General features: G+C 39.5%; 1 protein-coding gene across 16 annotated transcripts in view; it reads right to left on the bottom strand.

Annotated features, from left to right (window-relative positions):
* LOC103230569 (TNF superfamily member 4) overlaps positions 1–26,912 on the bottom strand; it is a 278,327-nt gene that overhangs the window by 229,112 nt on the left and 22,303 nt on the right. For 14 of the 16 annotated variants that reach the window (XR_012091272.1, XR_012091274.1, XR_012091280.1 and 11 more), the window contains one exon: positions 16,189–16,284. The exons of the other annotated variants lie outside the window; for them this stretch is intronic. Coding sequence is in view for 1 of the 14 variants with exons in the window: in XM_073011787.1 (XP_072867888.1) it covers positions 16,189–16,284 (96 nt within the window). In the remaining 13 variants the exon portion in view is untranslated. The remainder of the gene's footprint in view (positions 1–16,188; positions 16,285–26,912) is intronic. 16 annotated transcript variants of the gene reach the window in all.

Below are 26,912 nucleotides of genomic sequence, written 5' to 3'. Positions count from 1 at the left end.
ATTTTTTTGTAGGTTGTGAATATGAACCTCTGCCCTCTGGCTTGCACTTGGCTCAGTGCAGCTCAGGGAGTGGTTTGAGGGTTAAGGGTATTACCTACTCAGAGTGCTCCATAAGAATAGCTGCTTCTGTGAGACCCTTGACAGCAGAGGAAAAACAAGCCATGGAGACTGGCTAGGGGGTCATTTAGAAAGACTATTTCATAATCCATGAAAAGCCACTCGAGGCCTGAAATAAGAGAATAGCACTAGGAATAGAGAAGAAAGGATAGATTGAAAAGCTCCCATGGAAATGGAATCCCCAGGATTTAGTAAATAATTGTATGTTAGATGAGGTAAAGAATGAGGTTGAAATCTGGCTCTAGGAAGACGGCAAAGCCATTAACACAACTAGTGATATGGGGAAGAAGAGCAGATTTAGAAACGAAGTCAATGAATCTGTCTGGGACACAGTTGGAGGAGCCAGCAATCACAAAAACAGACAGAAAAAGACATCAGGCAGGTAAAAATTCAGCCCTGTTCAAGAAAGAAACATGATAGAGTAAATGATTAATGCACACACAGCCTTTGTGTGTTCCAGGTGGTTCTATGAACTAGAGTGAGGAGGCTGAGCCTGGACACTGTGACCAAACCATGGACTGTTCCCAGATTCTACAACTTGCATTCATTCCTCGTAAATCTCCTGATGAATTTTTCACACATTCTGGCCTCAGTTATATGGATATGGTCCCCAAAAGATGTGAATGACCTTACTGGGGCAAGAGAACTCCTTCTCTCCCCTGCTGAGGTTTGAGTCTTCAAAATGAACTAATAGACTGATTAACTGGAGAAAAGGCATATAGACTTATCAAGTGCATGGGGCATCACAGGAAAGTGAGTACCCAATAACCCAATGTGCTATAGCAATAGAAGTTTATATACTCAGATAATAACCTGGAACAAACTTCCTCCGGGCTCTGGGTGTGGCGTCAACTCTAACCTTCCTTCCTGCGAGTCAGTCTTACCTGTTTGATGAGATTATAGGGAGTGGGGCTCAAGTCAGTTGCTTCCTTCTGGAGGAGCTTCCCTTAGTCAGATATAGGAACTTTAGAAAAAGTCCCTCCCTCTGCTTCAGGAGAGGCAGAAAGGCAAGAGACAGCGGGCAGGAGGTGGTCAGAGACACTTTGATTCCACGGCTGCTTCTCTAGTTCAAAACACTCAGCATGTCAAAATGCCATACTTACTGGTGTTGTTGTCTGAGCTTTAACATTCTAATCCCCAGAACCTGTAAATGTGCTGCTTTACATGGTCAAAGGGACTTTACAACTATGATTAAATAAAGGACTTTTAAATGGAGAGATTATTCAGATTATTCAGTGGGCCCAATGTAATCCCATGGGTTCATTTTTTAAATTTTTATTTTACTTTGAGACAGGGTCTTGCTCTGTCGCCCAGGCTAGAGTGCAGTGACACAACACAGCTCACTGCAGCCTCAACCTCCCAGCCTCAAGCAATTCTCCCACCTCAGCCCCCTGAGTAGCTGGGACTACAGGTGCACACCACCACACCCAGCTGATGTTCTCATTTTTTTGTAGAGACAAGGCTATGTTGCCAGGGCTGCTCTCAAACTCCTGGGCTCCAATGATCCTCCTGCATCAGCCTCCCAAAGTGTGAGGATTACGGGGGGAGCCACTGCGCCCAGCTCCCATGGGTTCTTACAAGCGGGATGCAAGACAGCCAGAGAGAGACAGACTGGAAGATGCTACACTGTAGGCTCTGAAGACGAAGGAAAACACCATGCAGAAGGAACACAGCCCTCCTGATGCCTTGATTATAGCCCTGTGAAACCCAATTTGGACTTGTCACCTTGAGAACTATATGATCATAAATTTGTATTGTTTAAGCCACTACATTTGTAGAAATTTGTCACAGCACCAACAAAAAATCAATATAATAGTCATAGCGAATGGCCTGGGTCTCATGGTCAATGGATTAGCGCTTGAAACATTAAAGGCTGTGGACAGATAACCTTTGAGAATAACTGATGGTTAGTCTACAGCTGTGGTTCTCAACCAGGGATGATTTTGCCCTACCCTCCTAAAGGATATTTGGCAATGTCTGGAGATACTTTTGATTGTCACAACTGGGGAGTGGCTGCTACTGGTACCTAGTGGGTAGAGACCAGGATGCTGCTAAACATCCCACAAAGCATGGGATAGTCCCCCCACCTCCCCAACCAACAAAGAATTACCTGGTAGAAAAGTTCAATAGTGATAAAGTCAAGACACCCTGTCTTACAGACTGCAACTAAGTTCAGAAACTACACTGACAGTATAAAGAATATCATGGGGAAAAAAGAGAGACATGAGATTTTTCTACCATGTATGAAGTTGTTTTGACAGAAAAATGAAACCTGACTCTGATCAAGTCTCTAGAGTTAACTACAATCGTGCATCCCTTAACGACAGCAATATATTCTGAGAAATATGTTGTTAGGTGATTTCATTGCGTAAACATCACAGAGTGTACTTACACAACCTGGATGGTATAATCTACCACACACCTAGGCTATATGGTGTAGTCTATTGCTCCTAGCTACAAACCTGTACAGCATGTTACTGTACTGAAAACTGTAGGCAACTGTAGCACAATAGTGTGTATCACAACATATCTAAACATAGAAAAGGTAATGTGTTGTGCTACCATGTTACAATGGCTGTGTAACTAAGCAATGGGAATCTTTCAACTCTATTATAATCTTTTTTTTTTTTTTTTTTTAAGATAGAATCTTGCTCTGTTGGCCAAGCTGGAGTGGTGCGATCTTGGCTCACTGCAACCTTCACCTTCCAGGTTCAAGAGATTCTCCTGCCTCAGCCTCCCAAGTAACTGGGATTACAGGTGCCCGCCACCACCCCCGGCTAATTTTTTTATTTTAGTAAAGATGGTGTTTTGCCATGTTAGCCAGGCTAGTCTCGAACTCCTAGCATCAAGTGATCCACCCACCTTGGCCTCCCAAAATGCTGGGATTACAGGCGTGAGCCACCGTGCCCGACCTCTATTATAATCTTATGGGACTACCATCCATAACGCTTCATCGTTGACAGAAATTTTGTTATGAGGGGCATGACTGTACTAATTTACAGGAAACAGAAAATGGAGGACACTGTTATATAGGACCACAGGCATCCAATCCATAAAAATCTACAGGACAAAGTACTCAGTTTCTCAACTGATTGCCTGGATAACAAAACAGAGAGGGACATGGAAGGGGAATCTATGGAATAAAAAATTTAAGAGAAAAAGGAACTTATTACAATATGTGCAGCTGATTTTTATCTTAATTCAAACAAATAAGCTGTAAAAAATGTGCATATGCATTTGAGATAATTATAAATACTGACTAGTTTATGATATTAATGAATTATTGCTAATGTTAGGTGAATTTATTGTTTTGTGGTTACTTTTTAAAAAGCAACTATTATCTATAGAACTACATACTGAAATATTTACAGATGAAATAACATATCAGCTGGGCACAGTGGCTCACGCCCGTAATTCCAGCACTTTGGGAGGCCAAGGCAGGAGGATCACCTGAGGTCAGGAATTTGAGACCAGCCTGGTCAACATGGTAAAACCCCATATCTACTAAAAATACAGAACTTGTGGCCGGGCATGGTGGCAGGTGCCCGTAATCCCAGCTATTCAGGAGGCTGAGGCAGGAGAATCGATTGAATCCAGGAGGCGGAGGTTGCAGTGAGCTGAGACTGTGCCACTGCACTCCAGCCTGGGTGACAGAGCGAGACTCTGTCTAGGGAAAAGAAGAAAGAAAGAAAGAAAAGAAAGAAAAGAAAAGAAAAGAGAAGAGAAGAGAAGAGAAGAGAAGAGAAGAGAAAAGAAAGAGAAAGAAAGATCAAATTTGCTCCAAAATAATACAGGAGAGAGGATGTGTGCAAAATAAGATCAGGCCACATGCTGCTAATTGTTAAAGCTGGACAAAAAGCACATGGGGACTTACAACGCTATTAAGTCTACTTTTATGTATCTTTAAATTTTTTTTATGTTAAAACATTTCTTTATAAAAAAGAGTATTATGCAAATATCTGGTTTCTATGAAAAATGACTATTTTTTCCAAAGAGAGAAAAGACTGGCCCCCCTCTTTCCTGTATTTCCTCACCTCTCCAAAGAATCTGTTCACATTTGTCACACTTAGACACGTACTCACGACCCAAACAGAAAAGCAAAAGTAACCAGAATTCTCATAGCATCTGTTAGGTGCTAAGTAAGTAGAAAAAGTTCTAGTTTAAAATGTGTGGCATTCACTTGTGAAGACAGAAGCTGAGAGGGGACCCCGTCCTTTGTTAGATACTGCTCTGCTCATTCTCCATGGCTCTTGGAAACAAGAGCCCAAAGAGAAACTGGTCCTCAAGAGACAGAGCCAAGACTGAGCACAGGCTGCGCCACAACCTCCACCAGCTCTGAGGGAAAGACCATGCGGGGGTCTGCACCTACGAATGGCAGCCCCCAGCACGGTGCCTGCCGTGTGGTGGCGCTCTATAAATGTTGGAGAAAGGAGAGAGGAAGTTGATTTAGTGGGTTTAGTTTTTAAGTGGGTCTGAATAAAAAGTGAGCTTTTGCAATATCCTCTAATCCTCCTCAAATATCCTTGCTGCAGAAGGAAAAGTTAAGTGAGAATGTAATTGCCAAGACTCCTTAAAGTGACATTGGTCATAGCAAATGTAGCAGCTTCCTGTCTTAGTAAGAACTTTCGGGATGTGCTGGGCTGACGCTGTCAGCTGCTGCTTTGTAAAAATAAGCCCTATAATTAGATAGCTACTCCTTATGAAGCCCACTCAAGTGCTATCCTTTATTTTTAACCTTTATCACAGTCCTCAAAATAGACTGTGCAGGGCCTCGCCCACAGCTGCCGAGTCAAACCCCAGCCGGCTCCACCCTTCCTGCTCCCGGCTGCATTCCGCTAAAAAAAGAGCCGCGGGCTCCCTACGCAATGGAACGCAGGGTCTGAGCACACAGACGGTTGCAGGGAATCTAATACTCCGGCAGCACTGAGAAAGAACAGCTGCGCCAAATTTGAATCTTCTTTATTTACTCAGCCAGGCAGCTAACACATATAGATAACATTTTGTTTCATCTTGAATGCACAAAATTCACAACTGCTTTCTTAGCTCGGTCCTGTTGCTCAACAATCCTTTTTCACACGTGAATGTTTAATGTAAACCAGTCTTCCACTTTCTCTGTAGCAAGTGATACTATGAACCTGTTGGCATAGTTAGTTGAGACAATAACATTTATAATCATGTGGGTCAGGAGTGGGAATGCCAGAGGAATGCTTAGAGCAAAGTCAAGGAAAGGTATTATAGGGCCAAGGGATGTAATGGGGATTTCATTATATTTCGTTGCTTTCTTTTTTGTTGCTTATAACTTGGTATTCACATTCCCTAACAGATTCTTTGAAAAAGTCTGTGCATAGCAAATAGGGCTTCATTTAAATGGACACATTAGGATGAAGGGTCTATAGAGTTGTTCACTGCAGGAATTAATGTCATACTCTGTCTGTACAAATAATTGTATTAGGTGACAGGCAATACCAACGTTTATATAATTTGTGCTATATACAGCAGATGTAACTCAGAGGCCATGTACTTAATCCTAGAAAAAATCTCAACGTTAAGACACTGTTCCCTCAGTGTCCACAGATCCCACAAACCCTTTGCATTCTAATTAAAGCTCTGCTGGGCTTAAGGCTAATTGGTAATAAAACCCAGGCCAGAAAGCCCTTCTGTAAAAGAAATAATCCATTTGTCATGCAAATAAGCGCCTCCAAAGTGCTAAATTTGAATTTTGAATGTTCACCTGTTATCTTAACATTTCTTAGAATGTGGGTCAGCCAGCAACTGCTAGATAATTCTTCCAGTTTTCCTCATTGCCATCCTTCAAAGAGCTAAAGAGCATGTTATTTGTATTGTTAAATCAGTATTTTGTTGTTGTAGACCTAAAGTAAATGAATCACTGTAGTTGTCTTTGGTTTTCTTTGGAGAATGCTTTTACATTCTAAATATTTTCCAATTACAATAATTTCTTTGAGAAAATTTGTCAGTTTCCTTAAATAATAACCTTCAGGTTAGGCTTGAAATTCAAAAGTATGGTGGTTCCTTCCTAGTGAAGGTCCTTAAAGGTCTTTACACTCCGTTCTTGAGGAACTTGCTGGGCACTAGAGGGCGCTCTCAGCACACCGGGACGGGATTTGTTAGTTGCACAGAATTAAGAGCCATGCGCTTATTGTTGGGCTTTGGGCCCTGCTGGGGGCCCAAAATCAGCCTGCAGAGAGAAGCCACCTGCGAGAGCCTGCATTGGCTCTCAGCTGCAAAGTGCCAATTCATCTGCCTTCAGTGAACCAACTGAGCAAATCTGCTAAAAAGATTATTTTTTACTCATTTCTGAATAAAATATTTCACGGTCAACAATTGTTTGTACATAAACTACCTTGCCTGCTGTCCTTCACTGACATTCCAGGGTCTCCAGAGGCATGGAACACAATGCATGTTCAGGACTGCGACCTGATGGTGATGTGTACTGAAGTTTAGTGTTGGATTTCGATCTTGGCCAAATGGTGACTCCTTGGTGACAGGTCATGTGCTTACTTCCTCAGCAGACAAGTTCTCCTCCAGCCTCACTTGTGACCCATGATGTATCATGAACACAGGCTGGTGTTGAAGCTCAGTATGTAGCCCCCTTGGCTAGAACACATATTTGATAACAGTAGCAAAGAGAAATCAGCAGAGTGTAGCAATGCCCTGAGAGGTCCTAAAAGAACTCGGTGAAGGAAGCCATGAGGGTTGACAACTAATACCTAATGGCTAAGACCTAAGAGGGTAGAAGAAGAAGAGGTCCTCCACAATTAGCATTTGGCACGTAATAATGTGAAGCAAGACACATCACTTCCTAGTAATACCCTATAAACAGGTAATGATAAAGGGCAGTTCTGCAGTGAGAAATCCAGTCCAAACCCAGAGACCAGCTCACAGCCACCCAGCTGAGTCCAAAACAACTAGATCTTTGTTAGACAATTGCCATCCAAACCAGAGTGTTATGAAATGAATTGTGTACCTCCACCCTTCAAGTTTATGTTTAAGTCCTAATCCCCAGTGTATTTGTATTTAGAGACAGGGCCTTTACGGAAATAATTAAAGATAAATGAGATCATAAGGGTAGGGTCCTAATCCAGTAGAACTGGTGACCTTATAGAAAGAGAACAAGACACCAAAGCTCTCTCTCCACAAACACACACAGAAGAAAGGCCTCGTTTATGTGAGCACAGTGAGAAGGTTGCCTTACTAGAAACCAACCCTGCGGCACCCTGATCTTGGACTTCCAGACTCTAAAACTGTAAGAAAATAATGTCTGTTGTTTAAGCCACCAGTCTGTGTACATTCTTATGGCAACCCAAGCAGACTAATAAACAATAAGTTATGGCAACACTGACAAAATTCTTGAGGGATCTTTGAGGAATACAGAACTCTCCTGAAAAAAAAAAAAAATGGAGCATTAAAAACCAGTTTTAGGTGTTTCACCTATAATCTACCTTGTTCATGTAAAAACGATAGCAATTTCTTGGGTAAATTTTGTGCAAATATCCCATTTCATCAAATCGAAGAAACCAATGCTTATAAGGCATTACTGTATTTGCTATTAAGAGAAGAAAACAGTGACAATTGTTATACTCCATGTATTGTGAGACAGTCTTTATTTCAAAGATGGTAAAATGTGAAAATGTATACGTATGTACATATATACACATATACGTAACATATACATCTTAGCATTGATTGATAAGATTAACTCAATGTTTATTGACCCATTTGCCAGGAACTTTTTGCCTATACTAGACACTGGGAAAATAAAAATAAGCAAACAAGATGTCAAGTCTCAGGAGTACTAACTCACTAACCCTTTGAAGGCACAGAAATATAAATGTACTGTGGCAATCCCCAAGGATCCTAGTATTATGCTGCCCTTTTAGGCCATCTAAAGTAGTCATAATAAGGAGTGTTGCCTCAAGTGCCCCAAACACAGTGTGCTTTTAGTCTGAAATTTACTCATATATAGACTTGCAGTATAGTCTTAAGGGTGGTAGCGAGGTGCAATAATTCTATCCCCGAACAAGGAATAAATAAATAAGTAAACAAACATCTCTTAAGAAATTGACTCTTGGCCAGGCGAGATGGTTCACGCCTGTAATCCCAGCATTTTGGGAGGTCAGGGTGGGTGGAACTCTTGAGTCCAGGAGTTCCAAACCAGGCTGGGCAACATGGCGAAACCCTATCTCTACAAAAAATAATAATAATAAAATACCTGCGTATGGTGGCATGCACCTGTAGACCCAGCTACTGGGGAGGCTGAGGTGGGAGGATCACCTGAGCCTGGGGAGGTCAAGGCTGCAGTAAGCTATGATCATGCCTCTGCACCCCAGCCTGGGCAAGAAAGTGAGACTTCGTCTCAAAAATAAAATAAAAGAAACTGACTCTGACTCAACTCTTGATCCACCACAAAGACTTCCAAGTTGTTATGGGTTGAATTTTGTCCCCCCAAAATTCATATGTTGAAGTCCTATCTCCCCAGTACCTCCAAATATGGCCTTATTTGGAAACAGCGTTGTTGCAGATGTAGTCAGTTAAGATGAGATTGTATTTGAGTAAAATAGCCCCTAATTCAGTAAGACTGGTGTCCTTATAAGGGGAAATCTGGACACAGGCATATGTAAAAGGAGAATGCCATATGAAGATGAGTGATGCTGCCACAAGCTATGGAATGCCAAAGATTACCAGCAAGCCACCCAAAGCTAAGGGAGAGACATGAAACGGACTCTCCCTCACATCCATCAGAAGAAGCCAACCCGGCTGACACTTGGCTCTCACACCTCTAGCCACCAGAATCATGAGACACGGTTTTCTGCAGTGTCATCTGCTCAGTTTGTGGTCTTTTCTTACAGCATCCCTAGAAAACTAATGCACAATTGTTTCAAATTACTTTACCTTCCCTTGTATTTTCTTGCCTTGTATCTAATTAGGATATTACAAGTGCATTGGTAACTGTTCTTATGATGATGTAGTTGCTTTTTTGTCCCTACTGTACCTCATACAATTTATCCTGCAGCATTTTCTAAACTTCTTTTTACACAAAAGATCACTTAGGAGACCTGTCAGAAAAGTGAGCAAGTGAGACTGGTAAGTGAGCAATCAATGGGTGAGCTGCAACAAAATAAAGATATTGTGATGCAGCCAATTTGACCATTAACCTTTCACCTTTTTCATCACCAAGTGCCAAATCAGAAGAAGATGCCAGTGAGGCACAGCACTGGAGTGAACGATGGGGTGCAAACAGACGAGAGTTCATGGATGTGCTGGGGAATGTGTTATCCACATTACTTGGTAGTTTTCTAAGTTATCACTTAACATTTGGGAGATTTGAGGGTCATGAAGTGGGAGTGGCTACAAAAGTGTGCAAGGTATTCGATGCCATGGAGACCCAATGCCAGCAAAGGCAGTCCTCTGCAGAGGCTGGAACCATAATACCATCTGGGTAACTGAGATACAGTGGCTAAAGAGAATGGTGAGCATAGCTGTGGATCACGCAGGATTTTAGTTGAGGAAATCTGATTTGGCAAAGAGAAGAATATCCAGGGAAATTCTCAGTGTCAGATGTGCTCTTGACTGGGAGAGCAATCTAACGCCCCATGGGACAAAATAGTGAAACACCAAAGAAAGAAAAAGGATCATAGCCAAACAGCCCAGGATTCATCTCTGGTGAAAAACTGGAGTGCTGGGCATGAATAATACTGAGGTTCCACCTATGAGCTGGCCCATGAAAACAGGACAGGGGCAACCAATGGAAGGCTGAGGGGACTGCTGCAACTCTCAGCTTCATGGTCACTCATGGCCATGTCTAGTAGTCCTGATCCTATCTTGCTGGTAAGCAGTAAAACCAAGTCTTTTGGACAATGGCATCAAAAACCCCTATGTAGATGGACCCAGAAAGTGATAGGAGACAGGCTTTACCTACTAGAGATACTCATCAACACATATGACCCAGAGAGCTAGAAAAGAACAAAAGGAGCAAATAAAAATATTCTAAAACTTACTAAATAACTAAGCTATTTATTAGTTTATGCTTTGGACTGAATTGTGTCCTCCCAAAGTTCATGTGTTGCACTCCTAACCCCCAGGGTGGCTGTATTTGGTGTAAGGATGTAACTGATGTTAAATGGGATCATAAAGGTGGACCCCGATGCAATAGGATTAGTGTCCTTAGAAGAGGAGACACCAGCGAGCTTACTCTCTCTCCCCGCTGCGTGAGCACACATCTGCAAGGCAGGAAGGAGCCCTCACTAGGAACTAACTGGCCAATACCTTGATCTTGAACCTCTTAGCATCCAAACCTGTGAAAAAATACATTTCTATTTCTGTTGTGTAAAACACCTTGCCTATGGTATTTTGTTACGGCAGCCCAAGCTCAGTATGCAATCAATTTTAAAATTTCTTATTAATAGCTACATTCAATAAAAGTTAATCTACCGCTGAGGAAAGTTTTTTAAAGGTTAATAAACTTTCTTATGAAAGAAATAAAAGTTAATAAACTTGCTTATGAAAGAAAAACTGTAGTCAATTATTTGTTGCATCCTACCTTTAATATAATGAGACATAAAAGCTTTATCTATGAATGCCATTTAGCATCCTTTTCTTCATTTTCAAAGTAGTTTATTGTTCAGAAAACAGAAAAGAAAACCTAGTACACATCCCTAGCTGTTTCTCAGGAAATATTCTCGGAAGTAGAATTACTAAGTTGAAGACTATGCGTATTTCAAAGCTACTGGATAAATATTTCCAAAGTATCCACCAAAAAGGTTGAACCAATTTACACTCCACAAAGGAGCAGAAGAGAACATCTATTCCCATGTACTCATGTCACCTCTGAATTTCATTTTAAATTTTATGTCTTAGTTTGTTATCTCCCAGAAGCAGACACTAAGACAAGGATTCAAGTGCAGGAAGTTTATCTGAGTAATACAGAAATAGGGATGGATATGGGTAAGTGGTAACCAGAAGCAAAGGCAGCCAATAAAGGGTACATTACTAAGCCACCTATCGCAGTGGGCAACTGGAACTTAATCTTGCAGAGAAATTCTGGGCAATAATACAAAATGCCCCAGCATTATCCCACCTAAAGGGCTATGGTCTTACATGACAACTCCAAGAGTCATTAAGTGAGGGCTACTGTTTTGTTTTGCTTTGTTTTATTTTGTTTAAGATGGAGTCTCACTCTGTCACCCAGGCTGGAGTGCAGTGGCACGATCTTGGTTCACTGCAACCTCGGCCTCCCGGGTTCAAGTGACTCTCCTGCCTCAGCCTCCTGAGTCGCTGGAATTACAGGCACCTGCCACCACACCCAGATAATTTTTGTATTTTTAGTAGAGACAGGGTTTCACCATCTTGGCCAGGCTGGTCTTGAACTCCTGACCTCATGATCCACCCACTTTATCCTCCCAAAGTGCTGGGATTACAGGTGTTAGCCACTGCCAAGAGAGGGCTACTTAAGGAAAAGGCCACAGGGCCTTCAGCAGTTTTTTTTTTTTTTTTAAAGCTCTCAGGCATGGAGTTACAAATACCACCCTTAGAAATCTACTGGGGAGCACTGAAATGTCCAGAAATGTGTCCTGGCGCTGATGGCATCTGCTACACTTTGTCAACTTGATAGGGATAAAATGATAGGTTTCTGTGTAGTGAAGAATTAACTTAGGGCTTTTGGCTACTGGGAGGTGCTCTCCAGGCCCCTGGAATGCCCGACGTGTTATGAGTGTCTTTGTTGGCCTGAGGGCTTTAGCCACCAGTCTAGAGATGTGATTTATGGTGAGGGCTTTGACCCTGTGGACATCAGAGGCTCAGGTGAGCATCACTGGTTGGCCGTACTCTGCGTGTATTGTCACATATCGTGACCAGGAGGTCACACAATCCATAACTCTGTAGAGAGAGGAAGATGGGAAGCTCTGTGCATGGACCCCTGCAGGCTCTGCCCTATGTCGCTTCCCTCTGCTGATTGTATTATCTGTGTCCTTTCGTTATAATAAAATTGTAAGCATAATAAAAGTGCTTTCCTGGGTTCTGTGTGTCATTCGTGTGAATTACCCAACCCAAGGGTGGCCACAGAGAAGGTCTCTCGGCTTTTTTTTTTTAAAGTATTTTAACTTTGTTAAGTTTTGTGGTTGTAAATAGCTTATTATTAATTATTTGCTTATTAATTTAGTTTGTGGTAGCTTTAAGTTACTGTATAATCAGTTCTATCAGTTTTTTCCTTTATAGCTTTTGTGTACTTACAAAGGTCTTTCTCACTACAAAATTATATAGGCATTCAGCTTTATTTTCAAGTTTTTGAGTGTCATTCTCCCTCATTTAACTAATTCCATTTGGAATTTGTTTTCTTGTACTCTTTTAGGTAAAAATCTATTGTTACTTTTTCCCAAAATGTTTCTCAATTGACCCAAAACCATCTTTTGCCTCACTGAATTTTTCTTCATTTTTATCACATGCTAAATTCACACATACACTAGGGCTTATATGTGGTCACTCTATTCTGTTCCATCTATATACATTCCATCACTCGTCTTTAGTTTCTGTGGTTTATAATACATATTAATATCCCACTGCATACATTTTTCCAACTTATTGTTCCTATTCAAAATATTCTTGGTTTTCTTATTTATTCTTCCATCATAAAATGTTCTGTACCCCAACAAAATGTTTTATTCAGAACATAAAAGAAAAATTAAAATCACATCATCAATTCCCATCACACCTGTCCCTCCCCAATAAAATCCTACTAGAATTTTTTATTGGAATTGCACTAAACTTAAATATTAATTTTGGGAAAATTGTACACCTATAAAACTGAATCTTTCCATGCAGGAACACAGTATGTCCCCCAGTAAAAACAAATACATTTTTATCCTAGTACTTATATGTCTTTAATTAAACCCTGACTGAATTAGAGGGTATCTAGGTAGAAGACACACATTGTCTACCAAAGTCTACTATGGGTTAATTTTGTTTCAAAAACATTAAAACCTATAGATCACGAAAAAAATAAATACAAACATTTTATAAATTGTTTTAAGTTGGCATCCTTCATACAGGTCTAGCAAGTTTCTTATTAACTTCAAGGAAATAAGCATTTTATGGCTCTTAATACACACTGCTCCAGGAAATTTCCACTTCCACCAGCATCATATAAGACTGAATGGGTCTCCCTGAAAATTTGAGCTGATTAAAAAGTATCTCACTGTAGATTTGAAGTGCACTTCTTTGACCACATATATTTATCAGCTGCTTGTATTTTTTTTCTTTGTGGACTGTATCTTTTGCTTATTTTCTATACTTTGACTTACCAAGTAGAAGTATTTTTCTCAGTATGTCATTTACCTCTTAATTTTGTTTATTACATTTTCTGATACATAGAATTAAAAAGCTTTCCATACTTGCAAATCTATTCTTGGTGGTTTCTTCAGTGGCATTTATGCTTAGTGAGTCTTATAATTCAAAGATCATGTAATATCTGTGTATATTTTCTTCTATTTATTTATATGTTCTACTTGTTTTATATCTCATTCTGAAGAAAGCTGAAAGATCAGTCTTATCCAAGCTCACTTGTAACAAGTATAGACTGAATAAAAGTCCAAGGTCATCTGCCTCCAAGTTCAGAGCTCTTTGCACAATTTTCATTTAGCATGTATCTTCATGTGCCCACCATGTGGCAAATAAATGAGGCTTCAAGAGTAACATAAAACACAACCCTCATCTAAAGGAGTGAAATAATTGCACCTATAAAACAATCTGAGGCTGCCCCACCCCATCGGTGCAAGCCAAGTGAGTGACAAGCTACACGTAGAGAGAGAGAAGAGCTCTGTACGCCAACAGTCAGAAGCTGTCACGGAAGGTAGATCTGAGTTCTGCAGATCCAGTCCTGGAGGAGTAGATTGAGTTCACTGTATCCCAGCTGAGCATATCTCTTCAACTTTCACTGATGAAGACATTTCAGAACAAAGAGCTTCTTTCCTAATCAACCTCACAGTGTACATGCAAATGTCTTACATTGTTACAGTCAATAGAACTCCTCACTCCAATTATTTCATGATCAGTCTTGTACCCTCCTGTTTCTTTCTTCTGTTCTGCTATTTACTACCTATAATGATCAATTTGTAGTGACTCAGCAGCACACAAAATTTTTCTCCTCCAGAATCCCAACATCTCAAAATTAGACTCTGCCATAGTGAGCACAGCTACTGTCCTTTGGATACCATACTAGCAGCCCAGCCTCTGCCCACCTGTAACAGGGGTTAAGGGGGCACCAGTGGCTCCACCTTACTGACTCTTATCAGAGAGTGAATGCCCTGAGTGGCAGCCTGTGGCCTCAATCCTGCTATCCCTCAGGAGGGAAGGGACAATCGAAGGAAAGAAGAGAAGAAAGTTATATGTGACAAGAAGCTAAATAACACCAAGTATTACTGTAGGTGCCAGTCAGTGACACGAGGGACACAGGCTATCTAAATCAACTGGAAAGGTCACTGAATCATTCTGCAGGTTTGCTGGTGACCAGAAGGCCGCACGATCCCTCCCCTGCTACTACCACCAAACACAAAATTTGTAAACAATTCATCAAACCTACCCTCCTCCTGGGTGAGAAACACGGTTCTGTCCATGCTTAATTCCACCATGCTTGAAGATGATGCTGTTCTTCCACACTATAGAAAACTGTATTATCTGACAGCAGAAGCTTCAAACCAGAATATAATTTTCATTCTGGTGGATAACTCATCCCCTTTCTTATTCATATAAGAACCAAGCACTTTGGTCAAAGCAGTTAAATAAACATTAAATCAGTGAAGCCTCTTATTGAATTATCTTTTCTCACTTTATTTGCTTGCATTGTGTGTTTCTCACACCAGCTCCTACGTAGACTAAAAATAGGTTTATTTTTTAATAAGGTGCAATCTCTAGACGTTGTGAAATAAGACATTCTCAATCTTTCTTAAAAACAATTAATGCAATCTATAAGGTTTAAAATCCACCAAAGCAAAATACAGGCTATACATATTAATACAATCTAATATTAATTACTAAATTTCTAAATCTTTAGTTCTAAGTAATTTTGTCACAAGATGTTTAAAATCCCAGTAGAAAATATTCTGATGGTCAAAAATAGACAATAAAGATGGAAATAAAAATAAAAGCTTAGAATATGATTGTTACTAAACCTCTGAGTGCAGTCAGAGCAGGGGTAACCTCCTCTCAGGGCCTGTGCCCAAGGAAACCAAAATAGTTGAACTCCAACCACCACATTCACCCCAAAGCCCAGCAGGCTCTCCATCTTCCATTCCACAGTCCAGTTTTTCCTCCTATCCACCCTCTCCAAACTTTTCCTCCCTACTTGCTTCTTTTACTTCTCACCCTTTTCTTCTTTTTCATCCCTTTTCCCCTCCCCTCTCTTTTCTTTTCCTATTTTCTACCTCAATTTCATTTCCTCCTCTTCCTTATAGCTCCCTTCCCTTACCATTAAAATTAAGTCTAGGCTGGGCACGGTGGCTCAAGCCTTATAACCCCAGCACTTTGGGAAGGCGAGGTAGGCAGATTGCCTAAGCTCAAGAGTTTGAGACCAGCCTGGCCAACGTGGTGAAACCCTATCTCTACTAAAATTACAAAAAAATTAGCCGGGCATGAAGGTGTGTGCCTGTAGTCCCAGCTACTAGGGAGGCTGAGGCATGAGAATCACTTGAACCCGGGAGGTGGAGGTTGCAGTGAGCCGAGATTGCACCACTGCACTCCAGCCTGGGCGACAGAGCAAGACTCTGTCTCAAAAAAAATTAAGTCCAAAGATCAGTTGTTATTACTTGTTTTCAGAACTCTTAGTTTTTATTTTTTAAATGGGTGCTTTAAACAGTTTCTGGTTTTCACTCTAAAAGGAAGTTTATTTGTGTGTGGGTGAACAAGAATGTGTGCTTGCATACTTGTGTTCCTGATGTTCCACCTGGTGTAGACAGAGTAGTCACATTTTACCTCCACCCGAAGAATTTATGCTTAACTCTCCAGGGTGAAGGGCAATGCAAAAACTAACACCCCATCCTCAGGACAGGACTGGTGAGTTCTTACCAGGTTTGCTGACGTAGGTCTCATCCATTTTTCACATGAGGCAGCTCCAAAAAGGTGGATCAAAATGCTGAAGTTCCCAACTGCTCCAAAGCAGGGCTGTAGAGGGAATTTTGAGTAACAGCCTGGTAAACTGAGGAATAAGAAGTCAATGTTGTGCTGGTAATGTTTAACAACTGGGTCTGGGTTGGGAGAAGAGTGATGAAAAACCTGAGTTATAGTGTTTTCTGCTTTCTATGGTATAAATGCTCTTACCCCGACCAATTTCAAGCTCCCCCTGTGAAATAACTGAATGCCGAGTTGGGAGTAAATGCATGGTAAGTCCACGTTCTATAGGATAGTATTCCCACCACACAGACCAGGACCGCCAGGATCAGACCTTCATTCAGGAAAAGCAGGTCACGTCCTGATGGAGTTCAAGAGTATCCAAGTGATCCTGCTCCCCAACTCCTCCCCCGAACCCCTTGGTTCAAAACAAAACAAAATGCAACACCTCTCCCACATACCTAAGAATTTCAATCACTTGGTTCTAAAACTTCTTTGTTGCCTTTAAAATGAAAATGTCCCTGAGAAATCTAATCCACTCAGTTTTGTTTTGTTTTGTTTTGTTTTGTTTGAGACAAAGTCTCGCTCCGTCGCCTAGGCTGGAGTACAGTGACAATCTCGGCTCACTGCAACCTTCGACTCCTGGGTTCAAGGGATTCTCCTGCCTCAGCCTCCTGAGTAGCTAGGATTACAGGTACCCGCCACCACGCCTGGCTAATTTTTGTATTTTCAGTAGTGACAGGGTTTCACCATGTTGGTCAGGCTGGTCTCAAACTCCTGACCTCGTGATCTGCTCGCCTCGGCCTCCCAAAGTTCTGGGATTACAGGCATGAGCCACCGTGCCCAGCCTAATTTTTGTACATTTAGTAGAGATGGAGTTTCACCATGTTGGCCGGGCTGGTCTCAAACTCCTGACCTCAGGTGATCCACCTGCCTCACCCTCCCAAAATGCTGGGATTACAGACGTGAGCCACCATGCCAGGCCACTCAGTTTTATAACATTCGTATTTCAGAATATGTAAGTCTAACAGATCCTTGCCAGACAATGAGCCTTGAGATGGGCAGGAAAGAAGGTGAGCAACGTATGGGCACTATTAGGGTCCATTTTGCCTCTTCCCTTTGGGGCAGTACCACTGGCCATGTAAATCAAATTGAAAACAGACTAAATGTGGTTACACAGAAAAGATGAGCAAGAATAAGTCAGAAACCTTTAAATGCCATCTAAGGATTCTATGGCTGAAAGTATGAGAAGCGAGAATAATGTTTTTTAAAGGAGAAAAATACATTATTTTAATAATGAACTGCTAATAAATTAATAATAGCTTGAAAACAACCTAAAGATAGATAATGGTTAAATACATTTTGATACTCGCATACATGCATACAATGATTACAATGGAATCCTCATGCATTCAATGGAATATAATGCAGCCATTTAAAATGATAAAATATTTCTATATTTGATATGACAAGATTTTCAAGGTATATTACTAAGGGAAGAAAGATTATACAATAGTACATATAAAAATGTACTATTTTTGAAGAAAGATAGATGTAGATATAGCTCAATGTAGACATAAATAGACACATATTTATACACACACACCCCTTAGGCTCTTGATCCCAGGACCTCTCTCTCCAGTAAAATCACCCCTAATTCCTTTTTGGAGTCTTCATGGATTACTTGTAATAGTTTGCTCATTACTTTTCCTTCATATTCCTCTACTTTGGTCCTCTCTTCACCCTTGCCCCACCAATATCATAGTTACTGGTAGAACGCTAATTCCCAACACAACGCATTGTTTTCTAGAACTCCCTGACGCTACAAAACTGATGCAATGGCGTTCACTCCAGTACTGACTGTGCTGCAGTCCTGCTATGTTCTGATTGAAATGTAGAGAAAGCCCCTTTCCAACTTTTGTTTTCTTTGTCATCTGAGCCATTAGCCTACAGTCTTTGTTGCCATAGAGGCCTAAGATTTAGCCTACAGAACAGGGCAAGCTCTTTGGAAAATGAGAAGAAAAGGGACAGGAAGACACAAAACATAACACTACCAAATTCTTTCCATTCCCCAATTTTGTTCACCAGGAGATTCCACCTAAAGCCTTGTCCAAATACCAAAATTGAAACTGTTTAAATCAACCTTTGCATATCAACATCCACTCCACCCATCCCCTTCCTCCAACACAGCAAGGCTGTGATCCCAGATCAGGTTCAACCATTCCCCACCCTAACCAACCAAGCAACCTACAAACACACATACACACACACACACACACACACACCTATCTGCACACATACTCTTAACTAAAACCAGTATTTACTTCTAGACAGTGGATTATGAGTGTTTTTTTTTTTAACTGATTATTTACATTTTCTGTTTTTTTCCTACAAAAAGTTTGGATAATTTATAAAATGTTCTAATCTAAATTTTAAATTTTCACTCAAGATCACACACATAACATTGAGTGTTTCTCTTTGGATAGTCAGGCTTTGGGAAATTTTTTTTTTTTTAATTTTTTGAAAACCTTCAAATTTTCTATAATGATTATAATCCCTTTAAGGGCAAACATATATCTTCTTTTTTCTAATACATAAAACTGTGGCTCTTTCAGGGAAAAGAAAATTTAAAAGGGAAAGGACTGGTTCTTAGAGGTAATAACTGAACTTCTGGTAAAGGATAAGATCCTTTCAGGGAGAGTAAGTATTGGTAGGCTGGGCTGGTAAAAGAGAACGGGGTGGGAGAAGAGAAGAATGAATCAGAGGCTAAATAAATGAACTAGGAAGGAAGAGGAAGACTGCTGATGAAGAGCATACAAAAGACAGATGACAGGAGTGGTTGCACACTGCATTTTAGAGGTAAACTAGGATTGCTGTGGTTAGCTTCAAAGTGAGGTTCTTGAATTGCATTCCTCCTAAACAGGTTTAACCCACTCAGCCAGCAAATGAAAGCCAAAAGTAAAAATACCTGAAGTGACAGATGTGGTCTTTAAAGGGATAGTCCTGGTTTCTACTTCAAAGAATAAAAGGATAGGATTAGCATCAGTTATTGTATCTTGAGAGAGGTAGTACAGACAGAAGTGAAAAAAGAATACAAAAGAAAGTACAGTCAAGAGTGAATTCAATAAAGCCCACCTCTTCTGATTATTACAGCTAAAAATTCTAGACAAAATACAAAACACAACTACCTAAGGACTCTGAAAGGTAAAGAAATGCAGTCAGATTATGAAGAGAAGTCAAAAACTGAAACAGCATTAAGTTTCAGTTGCACAGGATTAAGTTTCTCATTTTATTTCCTCTTTCTTTTCACAGCCTTAGACGGAGAGCAATCACACAAATGAACTGCCAAGGGGGTACTGCAGACAGCTAATACCTTCAGATAAATCCCTTCCGTCTAGAAAGAAGGCTGGGATCCTTTAAGCTGAAGAACACAGAAAGGAATCCTTGTGTTCTCATTCCCTCTCCTAATTTTCACAGCTTGCCTAGCAGAGCCAGGGTGGCAAGTAGCATGGTCAGCTAAAATCCCAATAGAAATTCTGTTTTTCTAGTTAAACAAATAGAAAAGGGCTCCTGTGGTCCAGAGAGTACTGGAGTAAGTCAGTAGGTAAATTTTCTCTCTCTTTGTTCCATCTCCACATAGCACCAAAAACAGTCCTGGTCACAGGACCTGGTAGCAGCACAGGCAGCCAAAACTCCAAAAGAACCCCTATCCATTGGGCCAGAGGATAAGAAATAGAAAACTTATATAGGTGGGTGACTATGGGGAATCCTGGAGATAAGAGATTACAGAAATGGATCTCCTAACTCTGTGTATGAACCAGCATAGGCCCAGGCTTAACCTTGAGCTGTGCATGCATGGAACATACTCAAAGCTGCCTAGTAGAGGTTCCGAAAACTGAGATAACATTGAAACTATCACTCACAAAATACAGACAGTCTGAACAAAACCAGTATGATTACTTTCTCAAATAATCAAACAATCTTCCAAATCTCTTGAGGATTTTAATGAAAAACATCCAAATTAAATATTCAAAATGTCCAGGATACAATCTAAAATAACTCAGCATATAAAGAACCAATAAAATTTACTAGTTTGCACAAAAAATAGTCAATAAATGCTACCGCTGAGAAGACCAAGATGGTAGAATAATCAGGCACAGATTTTAAAGCAACTATTGTAACTATGCTCCATGAAGTAAAGACAAACACTCTTGAACAAAGGGGAAAAAATGAAGTTATTGGCAGAATAATAGAAACTATTAAAAAAAAAAAAAAAAATCATCTTACAAAACTAAGCATATTTTTAACATACAATACAGCAATCACATCCCTTGGCATTTATTGAAATGAGTTAAAAACGTATGTCCACACAAAAACCTGTACATAGACATAAATAGTGACTTTATTCACAACTGCCAAAGCCTTGAAGCAGCCAAGATTGTCTTTCAGTAAGTGAATGAATAAATAAACTGTGTGTGATGGTTAACACTGAGTATCAACTTGACTGAATTGAAGGATACAAAGTACTGTTCCTGGGTGTGTCTGTGAGGGTGCTGCCAAAGAAGATTAACATTCAAGTCAGTGGACTGGGAGAGGCAGACCCACCCTCAATCTGGGTGAGCACCATCTAATCAGCTGCCAGTGCAGCTAATAAAGCAGGCAGGAGAAGATGGAAGAGGAGACTTGCTGGGTCTTCTGGACTTCATCTTTCTCCCCTGCTGTATGCTTCCTGCCCTCGAACATCAAATTCCAGGTTCTTCAGCTTTTGGACTCTTGGACTTACACCAGTGATTTGCCAAGGGCTTTCAGGCCTTCAGCCACAGACTGAAGGCTGCACTGTCGGCTTCCCTACCTTTGAGGTTTTTGGACTTGGACTGGCTTCCTTGCTCCTCAGCTTGTTGATAGTTTATTGTGGGACTTTGCCTTGTGATCATGTGAGTCAATACTCCTTAATAAACTCCCCTTCACACATACATCTATCCTATTAGTTCTGTCCCTCCAGGGAACCCTGACTAATACACTGTGGTATATCCATACAATGGAACATTATTCAGCTCTAAAATGAAATGAGCTATCAAGGCATGAAATTACATGGAAGAAACTTAAATACATGTTATTAAGTGAAAGAAGCCAATCTGAAAGGGTTATATACTGTATGATTCCTATTATGTGATATTCTGAAAAAGGCAAAACTATAGAAACTTATAGTAAAAACTTACAGAAACTTAAAGTAAAACTTATAGTAAAAAGGTCAGTGATTGTCAGAGTTTAGCAGAGAGGGAGAGATGAATACGCAAAACATAGACAATGTTTAGAGCAGTGAAACTATTCTGTATGATACTATAATGGTGGATATATGTCATTATAGATTTGTTCAAACCCACAGAATCTGCCACCAAGAATAAACCCCTTATGTAAATTATGGACTTTGGGTGATAGTGATATTTCAGTGTACGTTCATCTTTACGTAACAAAGGTACCACTCTGGTACCAGATGTTGACAGTGTGGGAGGTTGTGCATGTATAGGGGTAGGGGGCATATGGGAACTCTCTGTACTTTTCACTCAATTGGTCTGTGAACCTACAACTGCTCTAAAAATAAAGTCTGTTTTTAAAGTTTTTTTTAAAGAACGAAATGGAAATTTTAGAAGTGAAAAAAATACACTGTGTGAAATTAAGAAATCAATTGATGGGTTTAATAGCAAAACACAGAAGAAAAGAAAAAAAGAGTCAGCAAACATAGTGAGAGATCAATAGAAAGGGAAAACAGAGGAATGAAAGACAGAGGAAACTGTGGGGAAAAGGAAGAGAGATCAGCCTGTTACTGTGTCTATATAGAAAGAAGTAGACATAAGAGACTCCATTTTGTTCTGTATTTGAAATGCTGTAAATCTGTGACCCTACCCCCAACCTTGTCCTTGCAAGAGACATGTGCTGCGGTGACTCAAGGTTTAATGGATTTTGGGCTGTGCAGGATGTGTCTTTGTTAAACAAGTGCCTGAAGGCAGCTTGCTGGTTAAAAGTCATCACCATTCTCTTAATTTCAACTACCCAGGGACACGTACACGGCCAAAGGTCGCAGGGACCTCTGCCTAGGAAAGCTAGGTGTTGTCTAAAGTTTCTCCCCATGTGATAGACTGAAACAATGCTGCTAAAAGGTTTATGGAGATGTTTGCATATGCATCTCAAGGCACAGCATTTTCCTTTAAACTTATTCATGTCTCAGAGGTTTTTGTTCATATGTCATACTGCCGATTTCCTCTTTTTTTCTCTGATCCTATTGTCCTGCCACTCCCCTGTCTTTAAGATGGTAAAGATAATTATCAATAAATACTAAGGGAACTCAGAGACCGGGGCCGGCGTGGGTCCTCTGTAAGCTGAGCGCCGGTCCCCTGGGTCCCTACTTTCTCTTTCTCTATACTTTGTCTCTGTGTCTTATTTCTTTTCTCAAGTCTCTCGTTCCACCTTACGAGAAACACCCACAGGTGTGGAGGGGCAGGCCACCCCTTCAGGAAACAACCAGAAAATCAATAACAAAATAAATTCAAACATATCAATAATTACGTTAAATATACATTATCTAAGCACACCAATTAAAGCACAGAGTTCGCCAAATTTGATTAAAAATAAATAAGACCTAACTATCTACAAGAAACCTACTTTAAAAATAAAGACACATATGGGAATAGAAGTTACAAGATGAAAGAAGAGATAGCATACAAACACTAATCAAAAGAAAAAACGTAGTGGCTATATTAATATCAAAATAGATTTCAAAGCCAGAACTACTACTAAAGATAAACAGAGATATTGCATAATGGGATAAGGTTCAATAAATCAAAAAAAGTAACAATCTTAAATGTACACACCTATTAAGAGAAGTTCCAAAAACTTAAAACAGAAACGGAAATGAGAACTAGATAAATCCACAACCACAGTTGCAGAATGACATTCCTCTCACAGTAATTGATAGGAGTAGACAGAAAATCAGTACCAACAGGTGAGACCCAAACAACATTATGTCCAGTTGACATAATTTACCTTTATAAAATACTCTACCTAACAAAAGCAGAAAACTTTTTTTTTCAAACATGCATGGAATATTCACCACGCTAAACCATATTCTGAATCATAAAACAAACCTTAACAAATTTAGAATAATTGAAGTCATACAAAGAATCTTCTTGAACCATAAGGGAACTAAGTTAAAAATTAATAAAAGAAAGATATCTAGTAAATATTTGGAAACCAACTGATATAGTTTGGATGTGTGTCTCCACTGAAATCTCGTATTGAAACGTAATCCCCACTGTTAAAGGTGGGGCCTGGTGGAAGGTGATCGGCTCATGGGGGTGGATTTTTCATGAATTGTTCAGCATCATCCTTTTGGTACTGTCCTCACAATAGTGAGTGAGTTCTTGTGAGACCTGCTCATTTAAAAGTGTGTGGCACCTCCCCCGACTCCTGCTCCTGCTCTCACCATGTGGTGTCCCCGCTCCTGGCTTCACCTTCTTCCATGATTGTAAGCTTCCTGAGGCCTCTTCTGAAGCTGATGCCAGAGCTATGCTTCCTGTACAGCCTACAGAACCATGAGTCAATTAAACCTCTTTTCTTTACAAATCACCCTGTCTCAGGTATTTCTCTTTCCTTCTTCTTTTTTTTCTTTTTCTTTTTTTTTTTTTTTTTTTTTGTGACAGACAATCTTGCTTTATTACCCAGGCTGGAGTGCAGTGGCACAGTCTCAGCTCATTGCAACGTCCACCTTCCTGGCTCAAAGAATCCTCCCACCTCAGTCTCCAGAGTACCTGGGACTACAAGCACGTACCACATCCAGCTAATTTTTTTAATTTTTTTGTAGAGACAGGGTTTTGCCATGTTGCTGAGGCTAGTCTGAAACTCCTGAGTTCAAGCATCTGCCTACTTCAGTCTCTCAAAGTGCTAGGATTACAGACAGGAGCCACCGTACCTGGCCTCAGGCATTTCTTTATAACAATGCAAGCATGGACTAATACACCAACATACTTCTAAATTACCCATGGGCCAAAAGGAAAGTCACAAAGGAATTTAGAAAAATAAATGAAAGAGAAAACGCAACATACCAAATTTGTGGGAGGCATTTAAAGCAGTGATTAAGAGAAATTTATAAAGGCTTATATTGGAAAAGAACAACATCTCAAATCAATGATCTAAGCTTGCAAGTGACAAAACTAGAAAAAGAACAGAATAAACCCAAAGTAAGTAGAAGGAAGGAAAGTATTATTAGAAGACAGAAATCAAATAAATTGGAAATAGAAAAATAATGGAGAAAATTGATGAAACTAAAAGTTGATTCTTTGAAAAATTCAGCACAATTGATAAATCTCTAGCCAGGATGACCAAGAAAAATAAGACACAAATTAGAAACATCAGAAATGAGAAAAGGAACATCACTATTAACCCCACAGACTGTAAGAGGATAACAAGGGAACAATACCATGGAAAGCTGTTTGTAAATTTGACAAAATGAACTAATATTTTAAATTAAAAAAAATTACCAAATTCATTCAGGAAGAAAAAAGTTTATGTTAAGGCAATGATTTATTTCATATATATGTACGCATAACTTTTAAATTGAATTTGTAGTTTAAGCCTTCCAAAAAGAATTCTTTAGGCCCCAGTGGTTTCACTGATGAAATTTACCAAACACTGATGAAGAGATAACAATTTTACATAATCTCTTCCAGACAAAGAAGAGGAAGGAACACGTCTCAATTCATTTTATGAGATTAGCATTACCCAATAAAACCAAAGACATCACAATTAAGAAAATGTCAACCCAATATCCTTTAAGAACACAGACACAAAAATCTTATGAAATATTATCAAATTGAATCCAACAATGTATTTAAAAGATATTAATAATATGGCATGATCAAGTGGGGTTTATCCCTAGAATGCAAGGCTCACTCAACATTTGAAAAGCAGTCAATGTAATTCACCATATCAACAGTCTAAACAAGAATAACCACATGAATATCTTATTGGATGAAGAAAAAGCTTTAGAATATATTCAGTAATCACTTCATGATAAAAAAATAAAAACCTCCAGCAGACAAGAAATAGTAGGGAACTTCCTTAAACTAATAAAAGGCATCTATGAAAAATCTACATCTAACTTCATACTTAATGATGAAAGACTAATGCTTTCCCCCTAAGACTGGGAACAAGAAAAGGTTGTCCTCTCTTCAAACTCTTATTCAACAGTGCACTGAAAGTATTAGCCAGTGTAATAAGGCAACAAAAAGAAGTAAAGGATATAAATATTAGAAGGGAAAAAGCAAAAATATATTTATGCATACATAGATAACATGTTTATGTAGAACATTTCATTGAATCTACAAAAAGCTTTTAAACTAGTGAGTTAGCATGGTGCCAGCATATGTACACGTCAATATAAAAAAGTTAATTATATTACCATATACCAGCAATTAATAATTGAAATTTGAATTTTTTCAAAAATACCACTTATAATAGCACCAAAAATAAGGAAAGTATTTAGGTATAAACAATACAATATGTGCACAATTTGCTGAATATAAAACATTGACGAAAAAGTCAAAGAAGATCTAAATAAATGTGGAGATACAGTATTCAAGGATAAGGACGACTCAATATTGTTAAAATGTAAATTCTCCTAATCTACAGAGTTAATGCAATTCCAATTGAAAGTCCAAAGGATTTTTGCAGGTTTTTTTGTAGATTTAAACAATTAAAATTTTATATGGAAAACCAAACTAACCAGATTAGCCAAAAGAAAGAAAACAAAACAAAACATTAGAGGTGTCATACTACCTGATTTCAAGACTTTATATTAGTGAAGATCATGTGGGATTGGCAAAGGAAAAGATAAATCAATGAAATAGAATTGACAGTCCAGAAATAAACCTTTGTATTTATGGTAAATTCATTTTTTTAAAGGTATAAATGGAATTCAGTGGAGAAATTACGGTATTTTCAACAAATGATACTGGAACATTTGGACATTCAGATGCATATAAATTCACACATACATATATACACAAATACATGCATACCTACATACATACATATATATGAAGAATAAGCCTAACCTATACTTCACACCTTATACAAAACAAACTCAAAATGGCTCATAAAGTGTAAAGCTAATAAACTTCTAGAAAAAGAAAGTATCTTGCCCTTCTGTGTCTTTAAGAAGTCTTTTCTTTTTTTACCCCCTTGAAAACCCTGTAATTGCCTCACCTGGAGCAGATGCCTCACAAAAGAGAGGATGCCCACTCTCCTCAAAATCTACCCCAAACACTTCTTATTGCCACTAGACCCATACCTAGAGTCCAATTCCAACATGTTCCAGCAGCCTGGAAGTGGCAGCAGGTCTCTAACTGTGGCACTGAGCCCAAGACCCCAGATTTGCCTCATCCCACTTGCTCTGCAGAGTATGGGCCGATATAAACTAAAAGTGATGTCTTTACTAAACACCTGTTATTAAACAGCCGGAGGTGTACATATCTCTCATCTCTGGCCTTGTTTTCAGCGTTTTTCCTCCTTGGATCAACAGTTTCTGACTCCCTAGGTTACAAGGCTGGAATAAAAAAACAAACCCCGGCTTGGAAAGGAAGATGAAAAAGGAAGTCACTCTTACTTGTTTGTTCTCATAGAATTTG

This window comes from Chlorocebus sabaeus, chromosome 25 (genome assembly GCF_047675955.1).
Source record: "Chlorocebus sabaeus isolate Y175 chromosome 25, mChlSab1.0.hap1, whole genome shotgun sequence".
In the NCBI taxonomy this organism is placed as follows: Eukaryota; Metazoa; Chordata; class Mammalia; order Primates; family Cercopithecidae; genus Chlorocebus; species Chlorocebus sabaeus.
The sequence above is the reverse complement of the archived record's forward strand: the minus strand, read 5'-3'. Positions and strand labels throughout refer to the sequence as shown.